We start from the raw sequence: 24,207 nt of genomic DNA, 5'->3' as shown, positions 1-24,207 counted from the left end.
TCAGCCAGATCACCTATATTTACATCACTTAGCTACTGCTAGATGAGAAACCCCAACAGAATGACCCTCACGGGCTCAGCACTTTCTTTCCACATTTCAAAATGTCACACAAAAAACCAGGCTGACCGGTATTTTACCCATTCTACACGCTATCCAATACTAGAAAAAACTGACTTCAGATTTACTATTGGGAACACCAAAGTGAGCAAAAAAAATTACAAATCTCTCCTCTATATAGGAAGGAACAATGTAGTATAATACATTTATAAAAAATATCAGTGTTATCTGTTAATATTTATATTGTATTTCCATTACAAAACACTCTTGCTGTGTGCATTGGTGACTGCAGACCCCCATCAATCCACTGATGTGTGGGAGTAACTGCTAGTTTAAACTACAGATGAGCTCAAATAAAAATCCATTTTAAGGTGGCCATACACTCTACAACCATCGCAAGACTTTAGTCCTGCGATGGTTGTAAAGGGATTAAAAAAAACGTACGATCTGCCTATCTTGGACAGGCAGATCGCACTCTCGATCATCGCAAGCCCGCCCTCCTGGGGGGCGGGCTTCCGATGACCGCAATGCTGAACGGGCAGTGTGCGCGTGCGCACACCGGCCCGTTCAGCATTTATCTTCCGAGCACCGTTCTAACCGTACGAATCGTACGATTCCCGGCTGGTTTTCGAACATGCTGGTTCGACAGAAGACGTGCGACCGTACAGTAGAAACGGTAGCACGTCTCCGTTCACACTGCTCGATTATCGTACGAAAACCCGATCGCATACGATTATCGTACGATAATCGTGCAGTGTATGGGCACCTTTACACTACAAGTGATTGTTTGAATCTGAATTCACACCTATTTGTCTGTGTTTTTCTTTTTTTTTTTGCTTTAGGAACATGCGTGTTATGCATTTCTCTTTCAATCAAAAGTCACTTAAAAACACATGTCGGTGAGCTCTTCCTCTACTGCATTTAGTCTTTCATCTTGTTTACCACCTTTAAGCAACTACACTATACTCCCCATATTAGTTAATCTACCAAACAAGAGACATCACTTCATTGTCATGAGGATACCATTGGCTTGAATGTGTTTACCCATAACATTTTGCAACTTCTTTACTTTTTTATTTGTCTTCTTTCAGGTGCCTTCATGAATAGAGAATTAAAAATGATGGATCACGAAAACGGATATGAACGTTTATTGTCCAGCGCACGTCAACCAAACGCACAAATTTGAACTATTGCCATTAAAACCAATGGCAAACTTGGGCACATGCCATGCGTTAAAATGTATAGGTGCGAATGGACCTTGAAGGTGTTCATTGCAATTACTGCCATGCGAAATGTTAAGCTCTTTGGATCTCTGCATGTAAAAAAATATTATGTGGATATTTTTAGCCCTTGAATGATCCTAAAAATTCTTCGGCACTTAGAAAAGAAGAGGGAAGATGTCACTGTCTCTGCTGCCGTTTGTGCTTCAAGTGGATGAGACGACTCAGATTAGCTGTGAATTGGACTGAGTGTGTGACTAAGCATGTCACCCAGCTAGACCTCTGATCCCAGAATAGTACTAGCCACCTAATGAAGAGAATATTGTTACCTTTTTGTGCGTAATGTTTTCCCGTTTCCAGATGCCCCCAGCCTGGCTTTCCTGCTTAGTGGTCACCTGAGAAGGTGCTGCTGCGTTGCTGGGAGAGCTGATGCCAGTTAACAGGTGTAGGGAGTGAAGCTTGTAATAAACACCTGTTCTATGTAGAGAGGGAGGAGAGAGGGGTGTGAGTACATCCGTGTGTGTTTATCCGACTTGTTAAGATGGACACTTTCCCCCTGTTCCATGAACATGTTTTCTTTTTCCTTAACTGAGCATATAATTTACATGTCTACTATCGGGACTAAGTACCAAACCCTCCCTGGCCGTGAGACGGCTCTTCTGGAAATTAAAGTCCTGGGTGAGCTGTACAAGGTCAGTTACTTAGAGCAAGAGGAGTTTGATGACAGATAAAAACCAACAGGTCTATGCAATCCTCTTCATGTTAATTGTGATAAGGAATTCCCCCCTACAAAATGTTTTCTTATCCCAAAGCTCTTTTCTGGGGAAGGGTGTGCGCTCTAGTATATAGGTTTTGTACAGTTGTCCTCTGCGCTTCAGGCATATTGTGGTTGTGAGTGGGTGAGCCTGAAGATTTTTTTATGTTTTTTTCCAGCAAATTTTCTATTAGCATTGCATACATTCACTGGTTCATTTGAGTTCCCTTTTCTCTTATGCTAATCAATAGTGATGGGGCGAACACACGCAAGTTCGGTTCGAGTTCGAACTTTAGAACATGGAAAAAGTTTGAACCCGAACTTGGAACTCAATGAAAGTCTATGGGACCAGAACTCTGAAAATCAAATGTCCCTATTTTGAAAGCTTGTATGCAAGTTATTGGCTGTAAAAAGTGTATGGGGATTCGGGTATCAATGAAAAAAACACTTTTAAAACATACCATTTTTAAAGGAGCAGTGATTTTAACATTGCTTAAAGTGAAACAATAAAAATGAAAAATTATTTTAAATACCGTGCCTGTAAACTGCCAGTAAAGTGGCGCATCTGTACGATGCATAGAACCCACTGCAGCAAAAAGTGACAATTATAAAGAAAAAAATTAGATTTATAAATAAAAAAAAAAAAAAGTGTGGGGTTCCCCCTTCCAAGCAATACCAGACCCTTTAGGTCTGGTAGGAATGTTAGGAGGGACCCCATTTAAAAAAAAAAAGCATGGGGTTCCCCCCAAAAGTCATACCAGACTCTTAAGGTCTGGTAGGAATTTTAGGAGAGACCCTATTTATAAAAAAAAAAGGCGCGTGGGGGTTCCTCCTCAAAGTCATTCCAGGCCCTTAAGGTCTGGTAGGAATTTTAAGGAGGAAATCCACCCCCAAAAATGGGGGGGGGGGACATGGGGTCCCCCTAAAATTTCTAAGCAGACCCTTGATCCGAGTACAGGCCTAGCAGGGCAGGAAAGGGGGGGACGAGTGAGCGGCCCCCTGTCCCTGCTATACCAGGCCATATGCCCTCAGCACTGGGAGGGTGCTTTTCCAGGGTCGTTTTGTAAATAAAAATACCAGACTTTTGAAAAATCCTTTAATTGAAAAACAAACAAAACAAATTTTTTTGACAAGTGTTTTATTTTTTTTTAAAACCCCCAAAAATGTATCCACCGACGTTATCCTAGGGTCAATCACGATGTCCAGCGTTGCCCATGACGACGACGACTCGACGAAATAAAAAAAAAATAGAAATAACAAAAAAATTAACCTGACACTTTCTGACCAGTCCGCTTGCGACGAACTCCCACCGCAGAATGGCATTCTAACAGATGCTGGCAAAATATAAACAATTGGGCGGAGCTAGCGGTGACAGCTAACTGGCTCCGCCCAACTGTTTACATTTGTCCGGCACCTGTCCGACAGGACTTAGCTGTGTGAGCCATGATAAGGCAAAGTCATCATTACTTTGCCCAATCATGGCTCCTACAGTGCACTGCGTTGTGACTGGGTAAAGTCTTGCACCTAACCTGTGGTCAGGTGCATTGCTTTACCCAATCAGGGCTTCACAAGGCACTGTGCGGTAAAGCCCTGATAGTTAGTGTGTTCACCGAACACACGAACTGCCGATGTTCGAGCCGAACTGTTGGTCGACTCAAACATCGAGCCCATCCCTACTAATCAATAAAACACTGTTCCTAGAAAAGTGGATTTTTCATATAGGGACCCTGTGCATGAAGGAAGTGTTCACACTATCCATCACAACCAATCAAGTTCTCTCATTTATTTTCTAGTAATTCAGTAAAATGTAGAATCCAATGGCTTAGTATATGCCACATAGACTTTTCTTCCTTTTGACAATTTTATGCATGAGCTTTTCTTTAAATTTGTCTTTAAAACGGAACCTTAAGCATTTCAACTTCAGTATTTTTATTACATTTTAAGAATGCGGCAACTAAAAGTTATTTACATTACCAGTACTTTTCACAACAGAAGTGAAAGTCAGTAAAGATAACTGATGAAGTCGCAGCATCTGCTTCGGTAAGAGCGCACCACCTTACAAATTCTCAGCAAAGCACTTGGCATTAGGAAGAGGGTATACACCCATGGATAGCTGAGAACTGCTAATATGTCAATATAGAAGGAAAAATCATCAGGGGAAGAAGAAACCAAAGGAATAGGAGAGGAAACGAAGAAACAGAGAAAGAAGAGAGAAGCATGGGTAGGCTCTAGGGCCCAGACCACAGGAAATCAATCAAGAGTTTGTAAAGTACTGAGTCTACAGTGACCACATGTTATACCTAACATGTAGCTTGTTTATCCAGGAGTAAACCCAACCATGATCTTAACTAGGTCATAGCTGTTGTAGTCTTTAATGTACAGGTTTTGAAGTTGTCAGAAATCAATTTTTTAAACTTGCTGAGGATAGCAGGGATTTACTTATTGAGTAGAGAGTCTCACAACTTTTTTGTAGGTTAATTTGAGTGCTCTCGTAATACCTAAGTGTATTGTAATTCAGAATTGCAGACATTCCAACTCTCCCGGACGTATTAGATAGCGGCACCCGGCCGCCCGGGAGAAAAACATTTTCTCCCGGAAAGGTTTACTCTGCTCGATCTAGCAGAGTAAACCTTTCCCGGCTGTCTGTTTTTTTTCCTTTCTCTGATATTGGAGCCGCCGGCAGCTAGCAGAGTAAAAAAAAAAAAAAAGATGGCATATAAATGAATAGCTAGATTGCTATTGGCTATTTGAATTTACAATAGCCAATAGCAGACTAGCTATTTCACCCACCCACTGCTGCTGTCAATCAGCAGAGGTGGACCTAAAGGTCGCCATCAGGTTCTCTCTCTGCTGACTGACAGCAGCAGAGGGCGGGTGCAATAGGCAGCTTGCTATTGGCTATTGCAAATTCAAATAGCCAATAGCAATCTAGCTATTCATTTCAATGCCGTTTTTTTTTTTATTCTGACGGCAGTAGCTGTCAGAAAAACCAAAACATCAGATAGCACGGAAAGCAGCTTCTTTGCTATCTGCCATCATTTCAGGGCGGTGCTCCCCCCCACCTCCCTGAAATGAGTAGGGCACCTCCCTGGAATTACTTTTTTTCAGGTTGGGATCCCTGGAGTTGGCATGTTTTAGGTCAAGCCCACCAGGCTAACCACATGCACAAAAATACATTGAAGGTGTGATTCTAGGAAGCACAATGTACTTTACCAGCTTGATCAATGAATGCATTTTAAACACAGCTATTTATAGTACCTGGAGGGGTCATTGCCACTCCACTATGACTGAGATGAGATTTGTGCAACTGAAGTTTTGACATGACAATCCTGCGCCTTGGAATTCCTGTGCCAGTCTGCTCCAGTTATGCTGTCTGACCTGTCTGTGTGTCATGGGTTCCCCAGTAAAGTCAAGAATCAGAATGTTGGTCTGTTTTAGAACTAGGAACCTCTCCACTTTTGATTCATGGCTGTCCTGTCAGTCAAGCAAACAAGTGGCAGGTGTATATAAAGCAGTGGGAATGAGGCAGGTGAGCTGAGTAGTCAAGGAGTAGTAGTGTCTCCTGTTAAGTTCCCAGAGAAATAGAACCAGCACCCCAGAATGTGAGTGTTGAATACTGAGTTTCCCTGCGTTGGAGGTTAATGTGGCCGCTTGCTGTGTTTCCCAATGGAGGAAAGGTTTTGCTACCCTGAAGAGAAAGAGCAGTGCGGACTCTTGTAGAAGCAAAATGTTGCTGCTAGTGATGTTGTGAGCACCAGAGTGACTCTGAATAGATGGTTTACTTTACTCTGGGCATGTTATATTTCTTTATCTTCATTAACTATTCTATTTGACTATAAAACCAATCATAAGTGGATATTCCAAAAATGGAGCTAAAGGTATCTGAATATAGTGTGTTGGTCAGTACCGCAAGGACATGCAACTTAAAAGATGCTGGACTTGCGATTGCCTAGGGTACTGCTACTTTGTTTTCACTGGAGCTTGTCTTCCTGGTTCAAACACTGTGATGCTGCCGGGTGACTTGGGCCAAGGGGTCCCTGTGTCGGGTAATCCATGGCTTGTCTGGGGGATCCATGGCTTGTCTGGGGGAGTAGGCGGCCCTCCTGTGAATGAGTGCAGTGAAAAGAGAGTCCTGAGTTAAGTCTCTGACCCCTTAGAACAAGGTAGTGGAAAGTGTTGCCCTGAATAGGTAAAACTCAAAAGCCCAAATGCTCCCCTTATACATGACATTCATTCTGCAGTCGAATCAAAAAGGTTAGGACATTACCAATACAACTTGGCAGCACTGGATCATCACATCAGAGCTCAAAGGGAAATATAATTTTATAAATATATAAATACATTTTATTTTATAAATAGATTCTCTTCACCCTAAACAAAAAGCATAGCTTGGGTATAGATATTCCTTAGCGGTGCACTACAGTAAAACATGAAAATACTGCTTTGGGAACACAGCCAACAAGGTTATTGATATCTTCCTTCCTCTAACTGAACATAATCACCCTACTAACACCATCTGCTGGCTGAAATAAATACTACATCTGAGAAATATAAAGGTGTGCCTCTGACAACAGTGCTTGAATGGCAACTGAATAAAAACGTTCAACTTATTCCTTTGTGCGCCAAAGCAGATGCAGTCCCATTCAAATGAAGGAATGAGGAAAAAAAAGGAGAGGAGAAGAATCTGGTGATATGACAGTCAAAGTCATGTGATAGCCTCTCCTGCAATCACAGTGTGCCCTCTGCAGCATTTTGCACAGATATCCTTATTGGATACAGAAGGCTCCATACTGTGACATGCATCATATGAATAAGTAGTAAAATGCAGGCTCAATGTGGTGTTAAAACTGCCCAGCGGATAGCAGTATCTGTTCTCCGCCATACATAGGCCTGTAGCTTTGAAGAGCCTGTTAATAAATAAACTACTTTCATGTTTTACAGTCAATGTATTCCTGGATCTTAGGGTCACCATACACATTACAATCTGACCATAAAATATCTGTGCAATCAACTTTAGATACCTATTCTATATAATATGAGGACCTCCCCAAACTATCCAATCAACCTATATCCAATTAATCAGGCCCTTGCACAGAATACTTGTTGGTAGGTTGTACAGTCAGAGTGTAACCTGTCTATTGAGCTTTAGTGGTTTCTGTACATGGGCAGTTTTGATAGAAAAACCTGGCCATTCAGTATATTCAGTATATAACATTGCTGAACCTAGACCAATTATACAATGGAAGTCTCTGACGTATTTGCTTAGCTAAATCCAGGTGGTGACTTTTTGTTGCCAGGTACTGTATTAAACTTCTATTTTTTTTAAAACATTCTTTAAAACATAAGGTAAGTTTCTGGACATAATCATGAAAGGTCTGTTCATCAAAGCAGTTCCTCCTAACTCTGAGGAATTGACCATCTGGAATCTCTTGTTTTAATGGATCTGGGTGGAAACTGGTATATTGCAATAAGCTGTTTACAACTGTGGGGTCTATGGGTCTATATAGATATTGAAGTTATTCAGCCATTGGTGAGTAATATCCAGTAACTCTATCTCTTGAGTTGAGATCTGCAGTGTACCTTTATGTAAACATATATTTTGAAATCACCCTATAAAATGGTATATTGTAATTTCGGCACATATAAACACACATACACTTGTTATACACTACTGGAACACAAGTCCACATCAAGACAGTATAAGCAGGTTAAAGTGTTCCATTTCAACCTTCAGTTACCTCCCTTCCAGTGTCACACAAGAATCCAACAAGCAATAAGGGGTTCACTAAGGGCAATATTTTAACTGTCAAAATCAGATTACATTTTCATTACGTTTATTAGCTTTCACATGCTAAAATAAAATAAAATCCAGTCAAAGAGTTTTGTTAATTTTTATTGGAGTGAGGAAAGATCAGAACCTTTGTTGGGTTTTATTGCTTTGTACTCGGGGAGATTTTCCGTCACTTGCTTTTTTTATGATGACCATTTTCTGTCTTCAAGACAGAAAGTGAGGAAATCCCCTTAGACAATAATAACAAAAAAACTGTCAGAGATTCCAACTCTTCTCCACTTAATAGTAAATGTATTTTTCTGTTGAGTCCCCACTGAGATTTTGCCTCACTTCTACTGGTGACCACCTGTCTTTAGGACAGGAATTGAGAGGAAATCTACCCAGTAGGGTCACAAAAAAAAAAACAACCTCCCCACACTTGCTGTTGTTTTAATAAATCATGGCTTCTGGGTAGGGGGGGCAGTGAGTGCACGGGCCTGTATGGCCAGTTGTTAGGCCAAAAACTGTCACCTGGGAAGGGTTTACAAAAGGATAGGGTTTGACACTAACTTTGGGGGGATGGTGGATTATATCTTGCTGCTGGCGCTACCAACAGACATTGTCACTTTCCCCTTAATGGTCAAAGTGACAATGTCTCTATAATTATACACTTACTTGGCACTTACATACAAATAGTAGATTACACAGCTAAATTTGCCATGAGTCCATCAAAGCCTGACCTTCACCCATAGCTCTAGTTTTGACTCAGAGACTCTAACAGTCTGATATTGCCACAAGCCCTCCGTCTCTTCCTCCACAAATCTTAAAAAGCCAAAAGTGAGTGTCATTGGTGGATTTCTAATACTATAAAGTAGGGCTGCGGAAATTAACGATTAATCCCTCGATTAATCGTTAATTTTGTGATCGATCAAAAGTACTCACCTCTCTGCCGGCTTTCCGGGAGTTCCATCGGAGATCTGGTGACGTCACGGACATCGACGTCACCGGACTCCTCCCCCTTCCCCAAGTGGCTCCATCGGCTAACGAAGGGAAGGGGGAGGAGTCCGGTGACGCCGATGTCCGTGACGTCACTGGACTCCTCCTTCCCTTCATTAGCCGAGGAGTTCCGCCTGTTCAGGGGCCCAGAGAGGAAGCAGAGCTGCTCTGCCACCTGTAGCAGTAGAATGTACGGGCAGCTGTGCGGGGAGAGGAGGCTACGTCGGTCACCTGTCTGTTGGGAGAGGACCCTTTGGCCACCGAGATGAAGCAGCTGCTGCAGGAGTCAGGTAAGGCTGGGTGAAGGCTAGATGGGGAAGGGGGGGTTTAAACTGGTGGGGGGCGGGGGGGGGTTTAAACTGGGGGTATTCTAATTTACATTATAATGTATTGCTTAGACTTGTAGTCCTGTATAGCTAGTGGTGTTCTGCATTGATGTATAATGATTATACAGCAATGCTGAATACCACCAACTATGCAGGACTGCAAGTCCCAGCAATACATTATATTAAGTAGGTATGCACCTGTGCCAATACTATGCACTCATACTCGTGAAAATGACCCAATACTAAACGCAGATACCGGCACTGGCAAAACTACCGGGGCTGCATCAGTTGCATTTGCGACCGGGCCCTGGTGTTCCGCCAGTTTGGGGGGCCCAGAGAGACCAGAACACTAACATTGATTTGCCATGTGTTCCGGAGATCACACTGCGGCCGGGGGGCGTACCTGCGTTGCTATTGACTTTAATGCAACAACACGCCCCCTCCCGCCCCAGAATGCAGTGAGATGCTGGAACGCACTGAATCGGGCCGGAACGCACTGGAACTGGTGTGAACTAGCCCTGAAAGTCATAACATACATAGAGGGGAATTTATCAAAACTGGAGTAGACAGAATCTGGAGCAGTTACCTAGGGCAACCAATCAGCAACCACCTTTTATTTTTAAACCTTAACTGAACAAACTGAAGAAAGAAGCTGATTGCTTGTCATAGGCAACTGCTCCAGATACTTTTGCTTCAGTTTTGATAAATTCCCCTCATACTGTTTGAGTGTGTGTGTAGGCCAATGTAGTTGGATCTGTATGTGCGTTATAATTAATCGAAATGAATCGATTAAAAGAATTTCGATTAATCGAACACGAAAATTTTAATCATTACCAGCCCTACTATAAAGGCCTTGAGTCTCTAAACACAAAGCCAACAGACCAATCAACCCACTGGTGTCTATATAACTTATATATCAATTTTGGGTTTACTTACTTTTTAAAGGACAATTGTCTTGAGAAGAAAATGTGGACAAAATTGCTTATTTCCTGCTGAAAATCCCTGGCTGCCATACTTATCCATTGACCACTCTACCAAACAAAAAAAGATTTTGAATAGAATTCCACTTTAAGAGAATACCTTTAAAAACGCACACAATAAGCATCTTGTTATATAATATATATTTTATTTCATTTGATTGTTTTTAACAATGCCTATAAAAAGCGTATAAAAGTCACAATGTGCGTGTGTGTAGAAAATTAAAACATTACATTTAAGTCTCAATTAGAGGAAGTATTTTGATGCTGTATCCTCTGGAAGGAGACAGAAAGATGCATTAAATTTGCAGCTATTACTGGAGACACATACTGATCCCTAGGACAAAAGGCCCCTGAGGCTGTATAATGGTTTGAAAATAAGCAAACAATGATAGACAGGTGCAAGAGACAAGGTTGTAAAGGACCGTGTCCATATTTTTTCACACGATACATATTTAATATGGTACACAAATGCCAACAATTGGCAGGAATGTTTGAGGGTCTACTTCTGAATTTGACAGTGGTTTTGTGAAGGCCACAGCTAAAAATTTCACACTGCTTTCCATATATTGGTTGAGAAAGAACTCAATGACTACATATAATAAGCCCTGTTATAAGAGAATTGTTTAACCGAATTGCCAATAATTTGAACATTACCTGGGCCTTTTGATTAAAATGAGTGAAGGCAATGCAGATCTTGTTGTCCATGGTAACCAATCACCTAATTCCTTTCCTTACAGGATCATGGAATGAAAATGAGAATCTGGATGGTTGCTGTGGCAACAGGAACAGTTCTTGCCATAGATCTTTTTGGCAAGAACTGATAAGATAAGATCTTCTCTTAATTATAAGATAAGATATTATCTTATAATTAATTGTTATCCAATAAAATGTTCAAGCAGTGAAGCACTAAGAACAAAGTGTAGTAACATATACCAATCAGGAATTACTTTTCTGAGATCAGACTCTGCAACGTGAATTCTGATTGGTTGCTATGGGCACTGCACTTTGTACATCGTGCTTTGTTCCTTACATTGCTTTACTGAAAAAGTCAGGTTGACTCTTGCATTTATGGAGCATTATATAAGCTTGCTAGCTGCTAGACTGTAAAATATAACATTTTCTCTCATTTCCAATGTCCTTAAGACAGAAAATAAACATCAGTGGGCAACACATGGGAGGACAAGGCCCCACATGTTACATGTAAAATAGTATATAGATGAAGGTTTTAAAAAAGAAAAAAAAAACTTTCAGGGGTTGCAATGCCCACCACTGACTGCACTAAAGAGACCATTAGTCGCTTGGCAATATATACAGACAAATAAATATCTTTCTCTGGTTTTTCCATGCAATCCCCTGGTCCCCACAATTATGTGGACATAGAATAAACCCCTGCAGGAAGTCTTTGGTTCTCCTAGGAGTGGGTGGAGAGGATTTTATTCTTGGGAAGGGACACAGTAGTGCTGTTGGGACAAGACAAATCCACGGGGACAGGTACACTCGTACGAGCCATCGGTGTTACGGCACTGCCCATTCAGGCACAACAGAGAAAGATCCTCAGCTTCATCACATTCATTTATATCTAGAGCAAGACAGAAATTATTAATAGACACATTCAATACATGTAAAGCCCAAACCACCATCATTTTCTCAACTTGTTTTTAAATGGAAACTCTGTTTTGTGTAAAGATCAGGTATGCCAGTAAATATGAAAGGGGGTATTGGGGAAGAAAGATTTTTAAAGTTAATACAGCCACCAGGACATAAAGTGAAGGGAAGTCCAATGATTTACAGTTATCAAAGTAACAGAAGTAGAGAGTAAGTCTTCCCATGTGGACATGGGTTTCATTTACAACTGTCTAACGTGGAATATGACCTCACCTTTGGGTGATTTACTCCAACTTACTGTTCTTCTCAGGTACAAGTCAGTGAAAATCTCCTCACAGAGGTCAAGAAAAACTAAACATAATAGAGTTTCTAACTGTACTCCACTCAATTAAATATAGTTTTGTCTGGAGTTCTACATTAAAAAATGGTGGAACTTACCAATGCATGCCATTCTTGTCATGTCCAGCCTGTACCCATCGTAACAGTCACAGGTGTAGCCTTCAGGAACTCTGATACAACGCCCATTTTCGCAGCCATTGAGAATACCACACTCCTCAGCTTGTAGTCCTTCAAATTGTTCATAGCGGTCTACAGGAGTAAGAAAGGTTACTGGGCTACATTGCATTATTGCATGTAATACTGCAGCCATCCTGCATTGCTGTGTAAATTTACACAGGCCCGCAAAGGTACACCTACCATCATATGCCTCTCTCAGGCCTCCTCTCCAGCTGTCTAAATCACGACCTCCAGGTCGCCATGGCTGAGGTCGGCGCCCATCTTCTAATCCTACCCTAGAAGAGGTAGGACTCCTGGGCCTGGAGCGTGGTGGAGATGGTTGCAGACGTGGATCATATGGAGTTTCTGGTCTTCGGAAGGGTGGTCTTGGTTCATCTAAACCAGAGTCTGGATAGGAAATATCAGACTCAAAGTCGGGAGAATCGTAAGGAGGAAGGCTGTACACTGAGTCCCGAGGACTATAGGGAACTGGTGAACGTTGGCCAAATCCTACTCCAGGAGGTGCTGGATAAGCTTCATATCCTGGTCTTACCACTCTAGGAGGGGGATTGGGAATCGAGTCAGCTCCATATGGAACACCATAACCTGGTCCGTATTCTGACCCATATTCATAAGGGTCTATTGGGGGAGATCCTGGACTACCATATCCTGGAGTTCTCAGAACGTTACACAAGGCTTCAAAATCATCTGACAAGAAAAAATTGAGGAAAAAATAATTCCAGCTTCTCTGAACTTGTGCTTCATTAGATCATTGATTGGACTTGCATTTAAATTGTCAGTATGATTTGCATTTTCACTGCTAATGCCATAATATGTGCCTAACTGGTATACTGCTTTGTGGATCAATCACTTACTTATTAAGTTGCGTTTTTTAGATCCTGGTGGCCTCACTTTCACCTGGAAACACTCCAACTAGGCATAACATCAATGCTTTATTACAGCATCAAATAATCGTTTCTACTCTTCCTTTCGCAGACAATGTAAGGCTTTTATTGGAGTTGTGATCTCTCAGTGAGCCAAAGCTTCTCTGCAACTTAGAAGACCACTGTAGCTAAAAATTATGTATTTTGATAACTGTATGGGGTTAATATGTTTAATGATAGTATTCAGTATATGAATTTACTGTATACACCATTTGTTTATTTGTTTTTCTTCACATTTAAAGTGACACTAAACTTAGGAATTAAATCTTAAAAATGCATTCAAGTACCTCAACTATTAACATAAATTAAGCTTTTTCTGCATCCCTCAGCTGTAGATCCTCAAATCATCTCTGAATTGGTGCTGACATTGTCCTTCCTTCTGGAGGGTGGCTACTTTTGTTCCCCATGGTCGCTGTATTCGTTGTAAAGTAGCCACCGCTCCAAGATCACTCCCATGACCGACAACGATCTCATGTTTAGTTTACTAATGTGTATTGAGATTGTAGTCCATCACAGGAGGGAGCTTGTAGCAGTGGCTACTTTACAACACACATAGTGACCATGAGGAACAAAGTAGCTACCCTCCAGAAGGAAGGACAGTGTCAGCATGAATTCAGAGAGTATTTGAAGATCTACAGTTGAGTGATACACAAATAAGATACATTTTAGTTAATAGTTAAGGTACTTGAATGCATTTTTAGGCCTCATTCACACTGCACGTACGCGCGTATAGTACCATATGCAGCATATGCAAATAAATGTCTCCATACACATAGCTGCGTATGGAGCCATATATTTGCGAAGCGTAAAAATGCGCAAAAACAGAATGGAACCGAGATGCGTCCGGGCAGCGTATTTCTGCGTATTTGCGTGCATATACGTGTGTTTGCGCGTTTATGCGCACATACGTGCGTACAGTTCATTAACATTTCTATTACGAATGATGCATTGTGGGATTGCAAGTATTGTGTGCCTATACGCACATGCGCTCATATATACGCGCATACATACGCGCAAGTATGCGTATATACGCAATATACAATTTTGCTCTTGCGTTGTGTGTGAATGAGGCCTAAAGATTTAAAAGTGACAGTAAAAGGGGTTGAGACAAACTCTAAACCTGCGTATTTGAGAGTTTGCTTGAGAGTTTGCAGCAACAATTTTTGTTTTAGACAGGATGTTACCATGTTCATAAAATATGGGCATTGTACATATCCCTGACAGTGTTATAGTTTTTCCAACCCATGTTACTGTCACTATAGCTGGACAGCCTGGTCTCCATGTAAAGGTGATGAAAGTTATCTTAAAAAATAATTAATATATTGGATACTTTCATTATAAATAAGATTAATATACAGTTGTCAGAAAACAATATTTTGGTGATGGTGGTCCTTTAGGCTTTGATTGCTCAGGAACTGATAATTATTTGCTGGAAGATGGCGCAGGGCACAGTGGCTGACTATACATAATGATTAGCACCTATTTCAATACTAGGGTGCAGAAGGTAACAAAATTAGATGATGGGAAAGCATAGCGCATGGGCTAAGCAGAACCCCAACCTCTGATACATGGTCAGACTTGCAAGACTACTGGATTCAGATTAACCTCTGTTGCAAAAGGGTTATTCTGTATTGTTTGTTAAGAGGTTTGTACACTTTGAAGTGATAATTTCAGTTATAGGTGACATCCAATGGGCTGAGATACCCAATTTGTTTTTCTATCTATTAGGGATGTCAGCAGTGAGATCCAACTGTCATAGTCTCACCTTTATATTGTCATTGTTCATTTTAAGGAATTGTGTTCTTGGGTGTACCCACCGATTCAGTTTCTTTCTCCATAATATATTGTATACTAAATGGGTAATCCAACAGACCCCTTTATGTAAGTACTGGGAGTTTTACAGTTGTGTGAACCCAAATGCAATTACATAACCATTTCTGGCCCTGAGATACCATGTTGTTATTATGATATTGAGAGATCATGCAGGTCAGAAAGAGTAATAAAGTTGTAGTTGTAGAGTACAATAACGATTTATCTACACACAGAGCTAGATAGACACATTTTATATTTGCAGATGAATTTTATGCAACTGGATTTAATAAATTAAGGATTTTGTACATGCCTCCCATGGTTCAGTCTTGTATTTCTAGTTTGGTCATCCTTACCTGAGTCCCTTGCTGGGCACAGGGCACAGCTCATCCCCCATGCTTCCCCATACAGACAGCAGCATTCAGTGTATGTTGTCTGTCTGTCCAGTAGAGGGCGCTTGCATACCAAATCAGCACCAACCGCTTGCCAGCACAAAGCTATATTGTTATCTGAAAAGAGAACAGAACTATACTGATACAGATTGTATACTGGAGATATAAAATAGGTGAACACCTGCTGAATAAATGTACAGTCCTTACCTATGGCTTGGCTGGTATTGGTGACACATCTCTGCTGGGATGAATCAAGCACAAGTGGAGGGTTACATGTACAGAAATAAGATCCCACTGTGTTTACACAGATGCCTCCTTCACAGACCTCTTCCTCTTGGCATTCATCATTATCTATTAAATTAAAAATACTCTCTTAGCACCATTGACATTCTCATTTCCAGGAAAAAGTGAACTGCTAGTGCTATCCAGCAAACACTGACGTCACAAATTCCACTCAATTTGCTTAAATTGAAATTCCACAGCGACTTTTCTGTATCAGTTTCTAGAATCAAACTCCTAAAAAAGGTTTGATGCCGAATAGAATATTTCTTAGGGCTCACTCAAATCATGTCCATTGAGCAGCATTGGTTTGTGTTGTTCAATGTAGGCTTAACGCAAGGGCACAAAAATAAAAGATTGTACTCTATGTGCCACATTCACACTATAGATGTGCGCTGTGTCTAATGTATACATGCTAAAAATGCAACTTACTGCACCACATGGCAGCATGTTCCAACATACTGTGTTGTGTAAAGATGAATGGTCATTTTATGACACTTCAATAAAGTTAAGAATACTTCTGCTGCATTTAAAACAAGTAAACAACAGGGATTCCCACATCACTAGATCACTGAGAGAAGAGAGTTTGGGGGACTGTTACACTACAGCTGTGCCTGGGTAAACCGAGAGAAAACCCTAAAATGGTATGCAAAGGTCTGTCAAGATTTACCTTTCAGTGTGTAATAGTATGTACATTTAAATGTATCTGCTACTTTTGGATAGAGTGTAGAAGGATTAGAATCCTTGTCAATTTTTTATTGCTGCATTGAGATTCACTCCCCCCTCTATTTTTAAATTGTTACACCTTTCTTACTCTAAACTCCCTAACAAAGACAAGAGGCCATCACCTAAAATTGGTGGAGAAAAGATTTAACCACAAAGGGCGTAGGGGCTTCTTCTCAGTCAGAGTGGTTACATTTTGGAACTCTCTGCCACAAGCACTGGTATCAGCAGAGAGTATTGAATAATTTCAAAATCTATTAGCTACCTTACTCAGAGACCATAACATACAGGAGTACAGGTACTCTTAAAACCTAAGACCAGAAAGGGATTCATATACACACATGCACTCACTACACACACGCTTACACATAAAGGTTGAACTCGATGGACCTGTGTCTTTATTCAACCTCAAATACTATGTAACTATGTAACTGAAAGTGATGAAAACGCCAAACTTTTAGTTGTCACCCTAACAGGTGATGAGAGGAAATTTCCCAAAGGAGACACCTATTCCAATGACAACTAAGAGGGGATTTACCCTCACTTTACTTTCACCATAAGTCCAAACATATACTAATGGTATTGCCTGTTGCTGGTGTTGGAGGTTTCTCTGCTTACCTTGAGCTTTAGCAGAATATATACTTGCTGTAAATATGCATACATTAACAAAAGACACCTCCATCAGTTTACTCAACATTACAGACATAACTGACTGACATTTCAGTATAGGATTGTGGTGGGAAGAAGATCTCTTACCTGCCCACCACTAACCTTGTGCCCCATACAGACACTGGCTGGAGCTCTACAGATTTACAAAATTATTACCACTGGACTAATCATAATGTATATTAATAGCAATAACACACTAATAAAACTTACCGACGCACTCCATGCGATGGACATCATAGTAGTATCCATTAGGGCAGTAGCAGGCAAACAGTGGAGACTTGTTGAGACAGACTCCTCCTTTACATATTTCTTGACTAAACAGCTTGCATTCATCAACATCTGAGACAGAAATACATATATAAAATGTGTGCTTTGGGTTCTGTAGAACCTAACAGCAAAGATTAAGGGTATCATCTGATCCGGGTATAATAATATTTCAAATTCTGTGTCTTAAAACAAAGATCAATTTAAATAATAAAACAGAATGCTAGTTTAACTGCAGCCTGTGTGTGATAAATTCAGGAATTAACACAATTGCGCAGAGTGTTCTAAATAAACAAACACAAAGAGGAATGAAAATGGTGACATACCTTGGTATTGTTGTCCTGATGTAACAAAGCCCACTCCCTCTGGACATAGGTTTCGGTATTCAGCTGGAAAAAAAAATCCAATTTGTGTAAAAATGTATTATAAAACATATACATTTTTTCGTTTACTAACTGTAAAATGTGTTATTAAAGTACGGACAACTACCAATTTTAGATGCAATTGCGCTGTCACAATAATTGTATAAAAATATGACACAATGCATAGCCATAGTTAATATTCATATTACTGTGAGTTGGGAATTCATTAATTTTCTTTAAAGGAGAACTATGGGGTTAAGGCTTTTCCCCATAGTTCTCCTTAGGGTAACGGGAGGACAGAAACTAGCGTCTTCCCGTCACCCTAACTCAGTATACCGCGAGCTACAGCTAGCGGTATACTGAAACGCCACAGTATACTGCGAGCTACTTTTGCGGTATACTGAGATTCTGCAGCTGAAGCGGATCCCGACAATTATGTCTTGATCCGCCCAGCTGCGTTAGTGACAGCTGGCTCTGCCTATCTAGAGGTAGAGCCAGCTGTACCCTCCCCCGTCCGTTCCGCCAGTCAGCGCTGGCAGATCGGAGCGGGGAGGGGGGAATCCAGCCCCTCCCCTGTCACGGCAGAGAGCCGTGACAGGATCGAGAGGTGAGCGAACGCTGGTATGTGTTCGCTCACCTCCCGATCTACTGAGCCGACCTGTGACAGTCTCATTGTCACAGGTCGACAAGAACTATGAGGTGAGTGAAAAGCACTCACCTCATAGTTCTCCTTTAAGCCATGTATTATAGCAATTGTATAGCTGGTTATTATACTGCCATCTCGTGGGCATTTTGGTTATTGCACCACTTTTTCTGTGTTCCCTCCCATTTATGATGTATTTCCCTTTTCTTTAAGAATGTATATGCTAGCTTGGAAACATTATCATCCCTGACCTTCAAATACCATCTGTTCATCCTGCTGCATACAATAAAGCTCTTGATTGATGAAAAGGTATTTGGTGAGTTCAATTATCTGATAAGGATTGTACGCAGTGATTATATCTGCTTATACATGCCAGGCATAGAGGTCTCAGCAAGGGTTAAATCGCTAATACAACAATTGGAGTCAGAATAGCAATGGTGTAGCATAACGCAACAGAAGCAGAAGACTGCAGCCAGAGATAACAGTCAGTTTACCATATACTATAGAATTAATGTTGATGGCCCATTATCAAGCCATAGTGAAAGGTGTGCCTGGTGCTGCATATCCAAAAGACATCTCTGTATATATAAATGGACGTGGTTCTTGAAGCTATGTTTTTACATTGTTTGGATTATATTCTGATTCCCCTATACTTAAGTTTCCGTATTGCTGGAAGGATGGCAGAACGGGATACAATACTGTTGAAAATATAGGGCTCTAGGTTGGAAAGCTCCAACCTTGATTTAACAATAAACTACAGGGGTCTGCAATGTTTTAGGAGAATAAGAGCAACAATGAAGATTTGTATGGGGTGCTGTCATCACATAGATATCCTGCCTACCTGATTCCATGCTGGGGCACCTTTGAATTTGGCAGCCCTGACCCCAACCTTTGCCAACAGTGCAGCAACATTCACCCTGGCTGACATTTCTAGAGAGCACATTCTGACACACATTGGGGTCTTCTAGGTTGAAGTAACATTCCTTTAAGCCTGAGGTTGGTACAAAGTCCACACGGGAAGCTCCAGAACTGCTTGGAAAGGCAGGCCGTGCTGTGGTAGAAGAAACAATTTTAAATGTCATTAAAAATAATCAAATTCCTTTTTGATACAATCAAAAATAGTCTCACCAACTAAAACTTGTGTTTTGAGTATAGATATCGATGTCAAGGACTCTTACCAGCACCGGCAATCCTTATACATTTTCCAAACATTGGATCAAACTCTTCATTGCTATTTGGGCAGATGCAAAGGAAGGATCCTTCTACGTTTTCACAAAGAGCTGTCCCGCACACACCTTGTAGAGTCTCACATTCATTCACATCTAGAAAGAAATGCACATAAGGCTTTGGGAATACAGTGCATAATAATTAGCCAGTAAAACATGCTTCTTAAAAAGGCCATCTATGTCCTGCAACCTGCCTTATTTCATCGATCTCCTCCACCAGTTCATCTGACACCCCATTGGCAGGCAAAAACAATAAGAAAGCAGACAGACAAGAACTGCTAGTGATCTGACATCTCAATGAGACCCAACAGACAGGGCTGGATTTACTCTCTCTGCTCTGCCCTAAGGCCAGGTTCCTCAATGCTCCCCCCTACCCGACAACCCCCCCATGGAGAATGGCAGACCTGAAGGCTGCATACAAGTGATCTCGGCGACATCACCGGGATCACTTGTACAAAACAAACGGCGGGTTCCCCGATGTACATTTAGCCCTGCTTGCCCAAAGCTGGGCTAAATGTAGAAAACAACTAGCCAACTGGCGCCCTGGACTGCATGCCCCAGCCTTTGGGAGATAGGAATTCCACACCCCTGCTGCCCCTCTTCTCCCTGCTGCCCCAAGGCCGGGCCTTGGTTGGCCTTGTGGGAAATCCGGCCCTGCCAACAGATTGTTCAGCTGCCACAGCAACCTGCAGTTTCTCTCTGAAAGGATAGCCCTGGTGTAGCAATGTTACCCATAAAAAAGGAACCGAACTCTGGAAGCTGTGTCCAAGGCACAAGACAAAGGACTAGTCACCAGTATTGTGGTATGTGGTCTAGTCTGCAGTACTTGTGGTCTCCCTGCAGTGGATCTTTCATCCATTACTGACTTACCATGCCTTGTTTTGCACTCTAGCTTGAGGAGGACATCTTGATAGAGTTTTGGTTTTGCCTCCTTATCAGTTAGTCAGAGCTTTCATGAAAACAGCACAGAGAGTAGTAAAATGACATCACCAAACCTCCCTCATGAGACTAGCAGAGGCAGCAGTGCCTGATATTTCACACTGCAGATATACAGCTATGAGACTGCAGGCATGAGTGATTAGGAACTCTCACACATCAGGAAGGGCTCTGCTATTTGCCAGGAGGAACTCAGAACAAAACGACCTATACAGTTTACTGTTAGACACATATAACACGTCTAGATGTCTCCTACACCATAGCAAATTTTATTTTTTTTATTTTTTGGGCTCAGTTCCACTTTAAGTTGCCATTTTCCACTTTAACTACACAGAGTGTTAAAGTGACACTAAACACATGAATTAAATCTTAAAACTACATTCAAATACCTTAACTAATAACAAACATGTATCTTATTTGTGTGTCACTCGGCTGTAGATCCTCAAATCATCTCTGAATAGGTGCTGGCACTGTCCTTTCTTCTGGAGGGGTGCTACTTGTGTTCCTCATGGCCCCTGTGTGTGTTGTAAAGTAGTCACCTCTCCAAGCTCACTCCCATGATGGACTACAGTCTCACGTTTAGTTTACTCATCTGTATTGAGATTTTGTTAATATTTAAGATACTTGAATGCATTTTTAAGGTTTAACTCCCAAGTTTAATGTCACTTTAAGGAACAATCCCTAGCCCTATCTATCCAGCACACAAACCTCTAAGGCCTGGTTCACACCTTGGCGACAGCGTTTTTGCTAGTTTTAATGCGCATTTTCAATGCACATTTTTGTGTGTTTTTATGTGCATACGGCAAAAAGCGTGTTTTCTCATTGTAGCTCATTGATGTTAATGAGAAAAAGCTCATAAAATGCGCTTAAAAACATGCATAAACACAGCAAACAGGTGTTTTCAAGCGTTTCCTATTGAGTTTATAGGGCCAAAACGAGCTGTAATATGCCAAAAAAAGCTCATGTACTTTTTGCAGGGGCAGACATTTTGCTTATTGCGACAAAATGCTCAGATGTGTACAGAGCCATAGAAATTAATGGAATTTTTTGGAGGGGCGTTTTTTTGGAGTGTTTTTTAGGGCAGAAAAAGCGCTATAAAACGCTCAGTGTGGACCAGGACGAAAAGAGAATAAGGGGTTGATTTACTAACCTTATAAACACACCACGAACATGTATACACCTCTGTAGTGTGTTCCCTCCCAGCATGATCTATGGGTGGAATCTAAACACCTTTGTAGTGTGTACACACCCAGCAGATGTGTTATGCCAAGCCCTGCATGAATTTGCAAGGTGATGTTGTGTAAATTAGCTCTATGTTGTGTTGCTTGCGTTGATGAATGCAGGAATGTAAATGCATGAGCTAACCATTTTTGTCTAAACTGTAAAGCAGCATTATATATGCATCATGTGCATGATTTTTCCATATATGGCATTAGTGGAAATATGCTTTTAGAGACTTTTTGGTTGATAAATACGTTTTGCTGTGTGAAAATCACTTACCACATGGACGGAGCCATAGGACACTTAAGATATAAATAAGATATCAAATGGTAAGTACTCGGCTGCCCTCGGCAGCTTTGTGAATAGACCCCAAAGTCTCAGGACTTGAATGCCTACAAGCTGCTTTCACACAAAGTGAAGTCATAGTATGTTACTTTGCCAGGTCACAATCATCACATCAGAATTGTCTTCAACATGTTTGGGGACGCAGAAAACCAACACTGATGCAACATTTTACTTATTATGGGTATTGGCTATGTCCTCTTAGCATAGGTCCACTCGCCCCCTCCATCTTTATTGTGGAATCATACTCTTGCTATGTTTCTTGATTCCTTTTTAATGGTTAACTTAACATCATAGAGTTTGGTTTTGTTTATTTTTGTACTTTCACAGGCTTTAGTTGTTGTGTATGACTATATTGGGGACCCTCTTCATACAGATTCCATGAAGTGGAAAAATAAACCTCATCTGGAGATTCTGGGTAAACCTCATAATGTAGATGAAGTTCTTTTTTTTTCTTTTCTTAGCAAAACAAAAAAAAATAATCAATTATGAAGCAAAATACCTATTGAAGAAGCCTCTGACAGAGGCTGCCATTTTCTAGGTTTCCTAGGCTGTATACTATTTTGAAGCCAGTGAAATGTGTCTTATTTGCTTTACTGTAACAGATGTCAATGCCGAAGAACCACAATAAAGCCTTGGAGAATCTTTAGCCTAAGGCTGCCCTGACAGGTATTTTGTCATGGAAAAGTGCACAAACTAAAGCTTCTGTTTGTGCAGTCAAAAGTCAATAGAGAGAATTATTTAAAGCTCTGACATACTCTGTGTGTATAGTAGATCCCAGCTGAAATGGCTCAAAGCTAAACCACAAATGTAAGGAGCATGACTATGAGTTTAAGGATACTTCCCATTTATACAGTGCAGATTCAGCTTAAAAGCTCAAGGTCATCATTAATGTGTGTGGTGGTTTATCAAAGGCTCAAGGTCAACCTCCCTACATGTGGAGGATTGCACAAGGCTCAATGTTAACATTGAAGACAAATGTGTCTTTTTGCTTCCATGCAAATGATCCAAAGTAACAAATCGGGGATTGTATTACAGCTAACAGTAAGGGCTGAACATAGCTCAGCTGTGGTGTTAAATATGGTAATATACACTGAGTGGCCAGATTATTATGACCACCCCATCAGTACTTCGTTGGGCCACGAGATAACTCCACGAGATGACTTTGTTGGGCCGCCTCATGACTCCACGAGATGTTGAAAGGTGATGCGAGGAATCTGACACTGCACTGTTGCCCTTCTGTTGTCTTGTACCAGTCTTGCCACTCTCCGTTCTGCCCTAACATTGACTAGTCGCTGACGGCCACAATTCGCACGTTCAGACCCAGATTTTCGGCTGACAGTCCAGTCTTTAAACACTTTAACAACAGCTGCTCTTGAACATTTAACAAATTCTGCTGTTTTGCTGATACTCACTCCATGGCTTCGCGCCAACAATCATCCCACGTTCAAAGGCTGTTAAATCGCGTTGTTTACCCATATCTTCATAAAAAATCACTTCTACTGTCGTGGTAAACAACCTGCTTCCCTATTTATAATGGTCTGGCCCTCTAGCAACTTCAGCGTGAAATTATAGCTAATTTGCCTACAAACATCAGGTGGTCATAATAATCTGGCCACTCAGTGTATATGGACTGCAGTCAATAAAAAGATGCATGTTGCACTTTTTACCTTCTGCCTGTAATGCTCTTCAATAGATATCCTGCAAGGACAATACTTACTTTTTATCGGTATTGTGCTCCCTATCAATCACTCACCCACACAGTGCAGATCGCCCCTCTCCCCCTCAAAGCCCCGGTCACAAAGGCATTGGTAGGATCCCACTGAGTGCATGTCCCCCACAGACACTTTTATTTAGACATTCGTTGATATCTGACACAGGAATACCAATTTTAAAACTCAATCTGGTGCAATGCTGCTTCCTTTCTAAACTTTCTGTATCAAACATTAGTCAAACTGCAATTATACTTTAGCCGTTCCACCTTAAAACCAATGCCGTGCACACATGCACTGATCTCTCATCTCATTACAAACAAAGTTTAGATATCTTGCTTCTAACCTGTGACAAAGTGGTTTTAATGCAGACAATAAACTTCAAAAGAAGCTGACAATGGTATACACCAGTGCTCCCCAACCTTTGTATCGCCGCGGACCGGTCAGCGTTTAATAATTTTACTGTGGCCCGCTGAGGGGGG

General features: G+C 41.2%; 1 protein-coding gene across 1 annotated transcript in view; it reads right to left on the bottom strand.

Moving 5' to 3' along the window:
• Nucleotides 1-11,162: 11,162 nt before the first annotated feature.
• LTBP4 (latent transforming growth factor beta binding protein 4) overlaps nt 11,163-24,207 on the bottom strand; it is a 75,580-nt gene continuing 62,535 nt past the window's right edge. The window contains 11 exon segments of the mRNA XM_018565069.1: nt 11,163-11,682; nt 12,147-12,296; nt 12,405-12,911; nt 15,313-15,465; nt 15,556-15,699; nt 17,230-17,358; nt 17,610-17,672; nt 19,130-19,339; nt 19,467-19,610; nt 23,770-23,837; nt 23,839-23,884. Coding sequence (XP_018420571.1) covers nt 11,537-11,682; nt 12,147-12,296; nt 12,405-12,911; nt 15,313-15,465; nt 15,556-15,699; nt 17,230-17,358; nt 17,610-17,672; nt 19,130-19,339; nt 19,467-19,610; nt 23,770-23,837; nt 23,839-23,884 — 1,760 coding nt within the window. The 3' untranslated portion in view covers nt 11,163-11,536.

Source organism: Nanorana parkeri, unplaced genomic scaffold, assembly GCF_000935625.1.
Source record: "Nanorana parkeri isolate BGI_ZX_2015 unplaced genomic scaffold, ASM93562v1 scaffold810, whole genome shotgun sequence".
NCBI classification, from domain to species: Eukaryota; Metazoa; Chordata; class Amphibia; order Anura; family Dicroglossidae; genus Nanorana; species Nanorana parkeri.
Note: the sequence above shows the minus strand (reverse complement) of the source record. Positions and strands in the feature narration are given on the sequence as shown.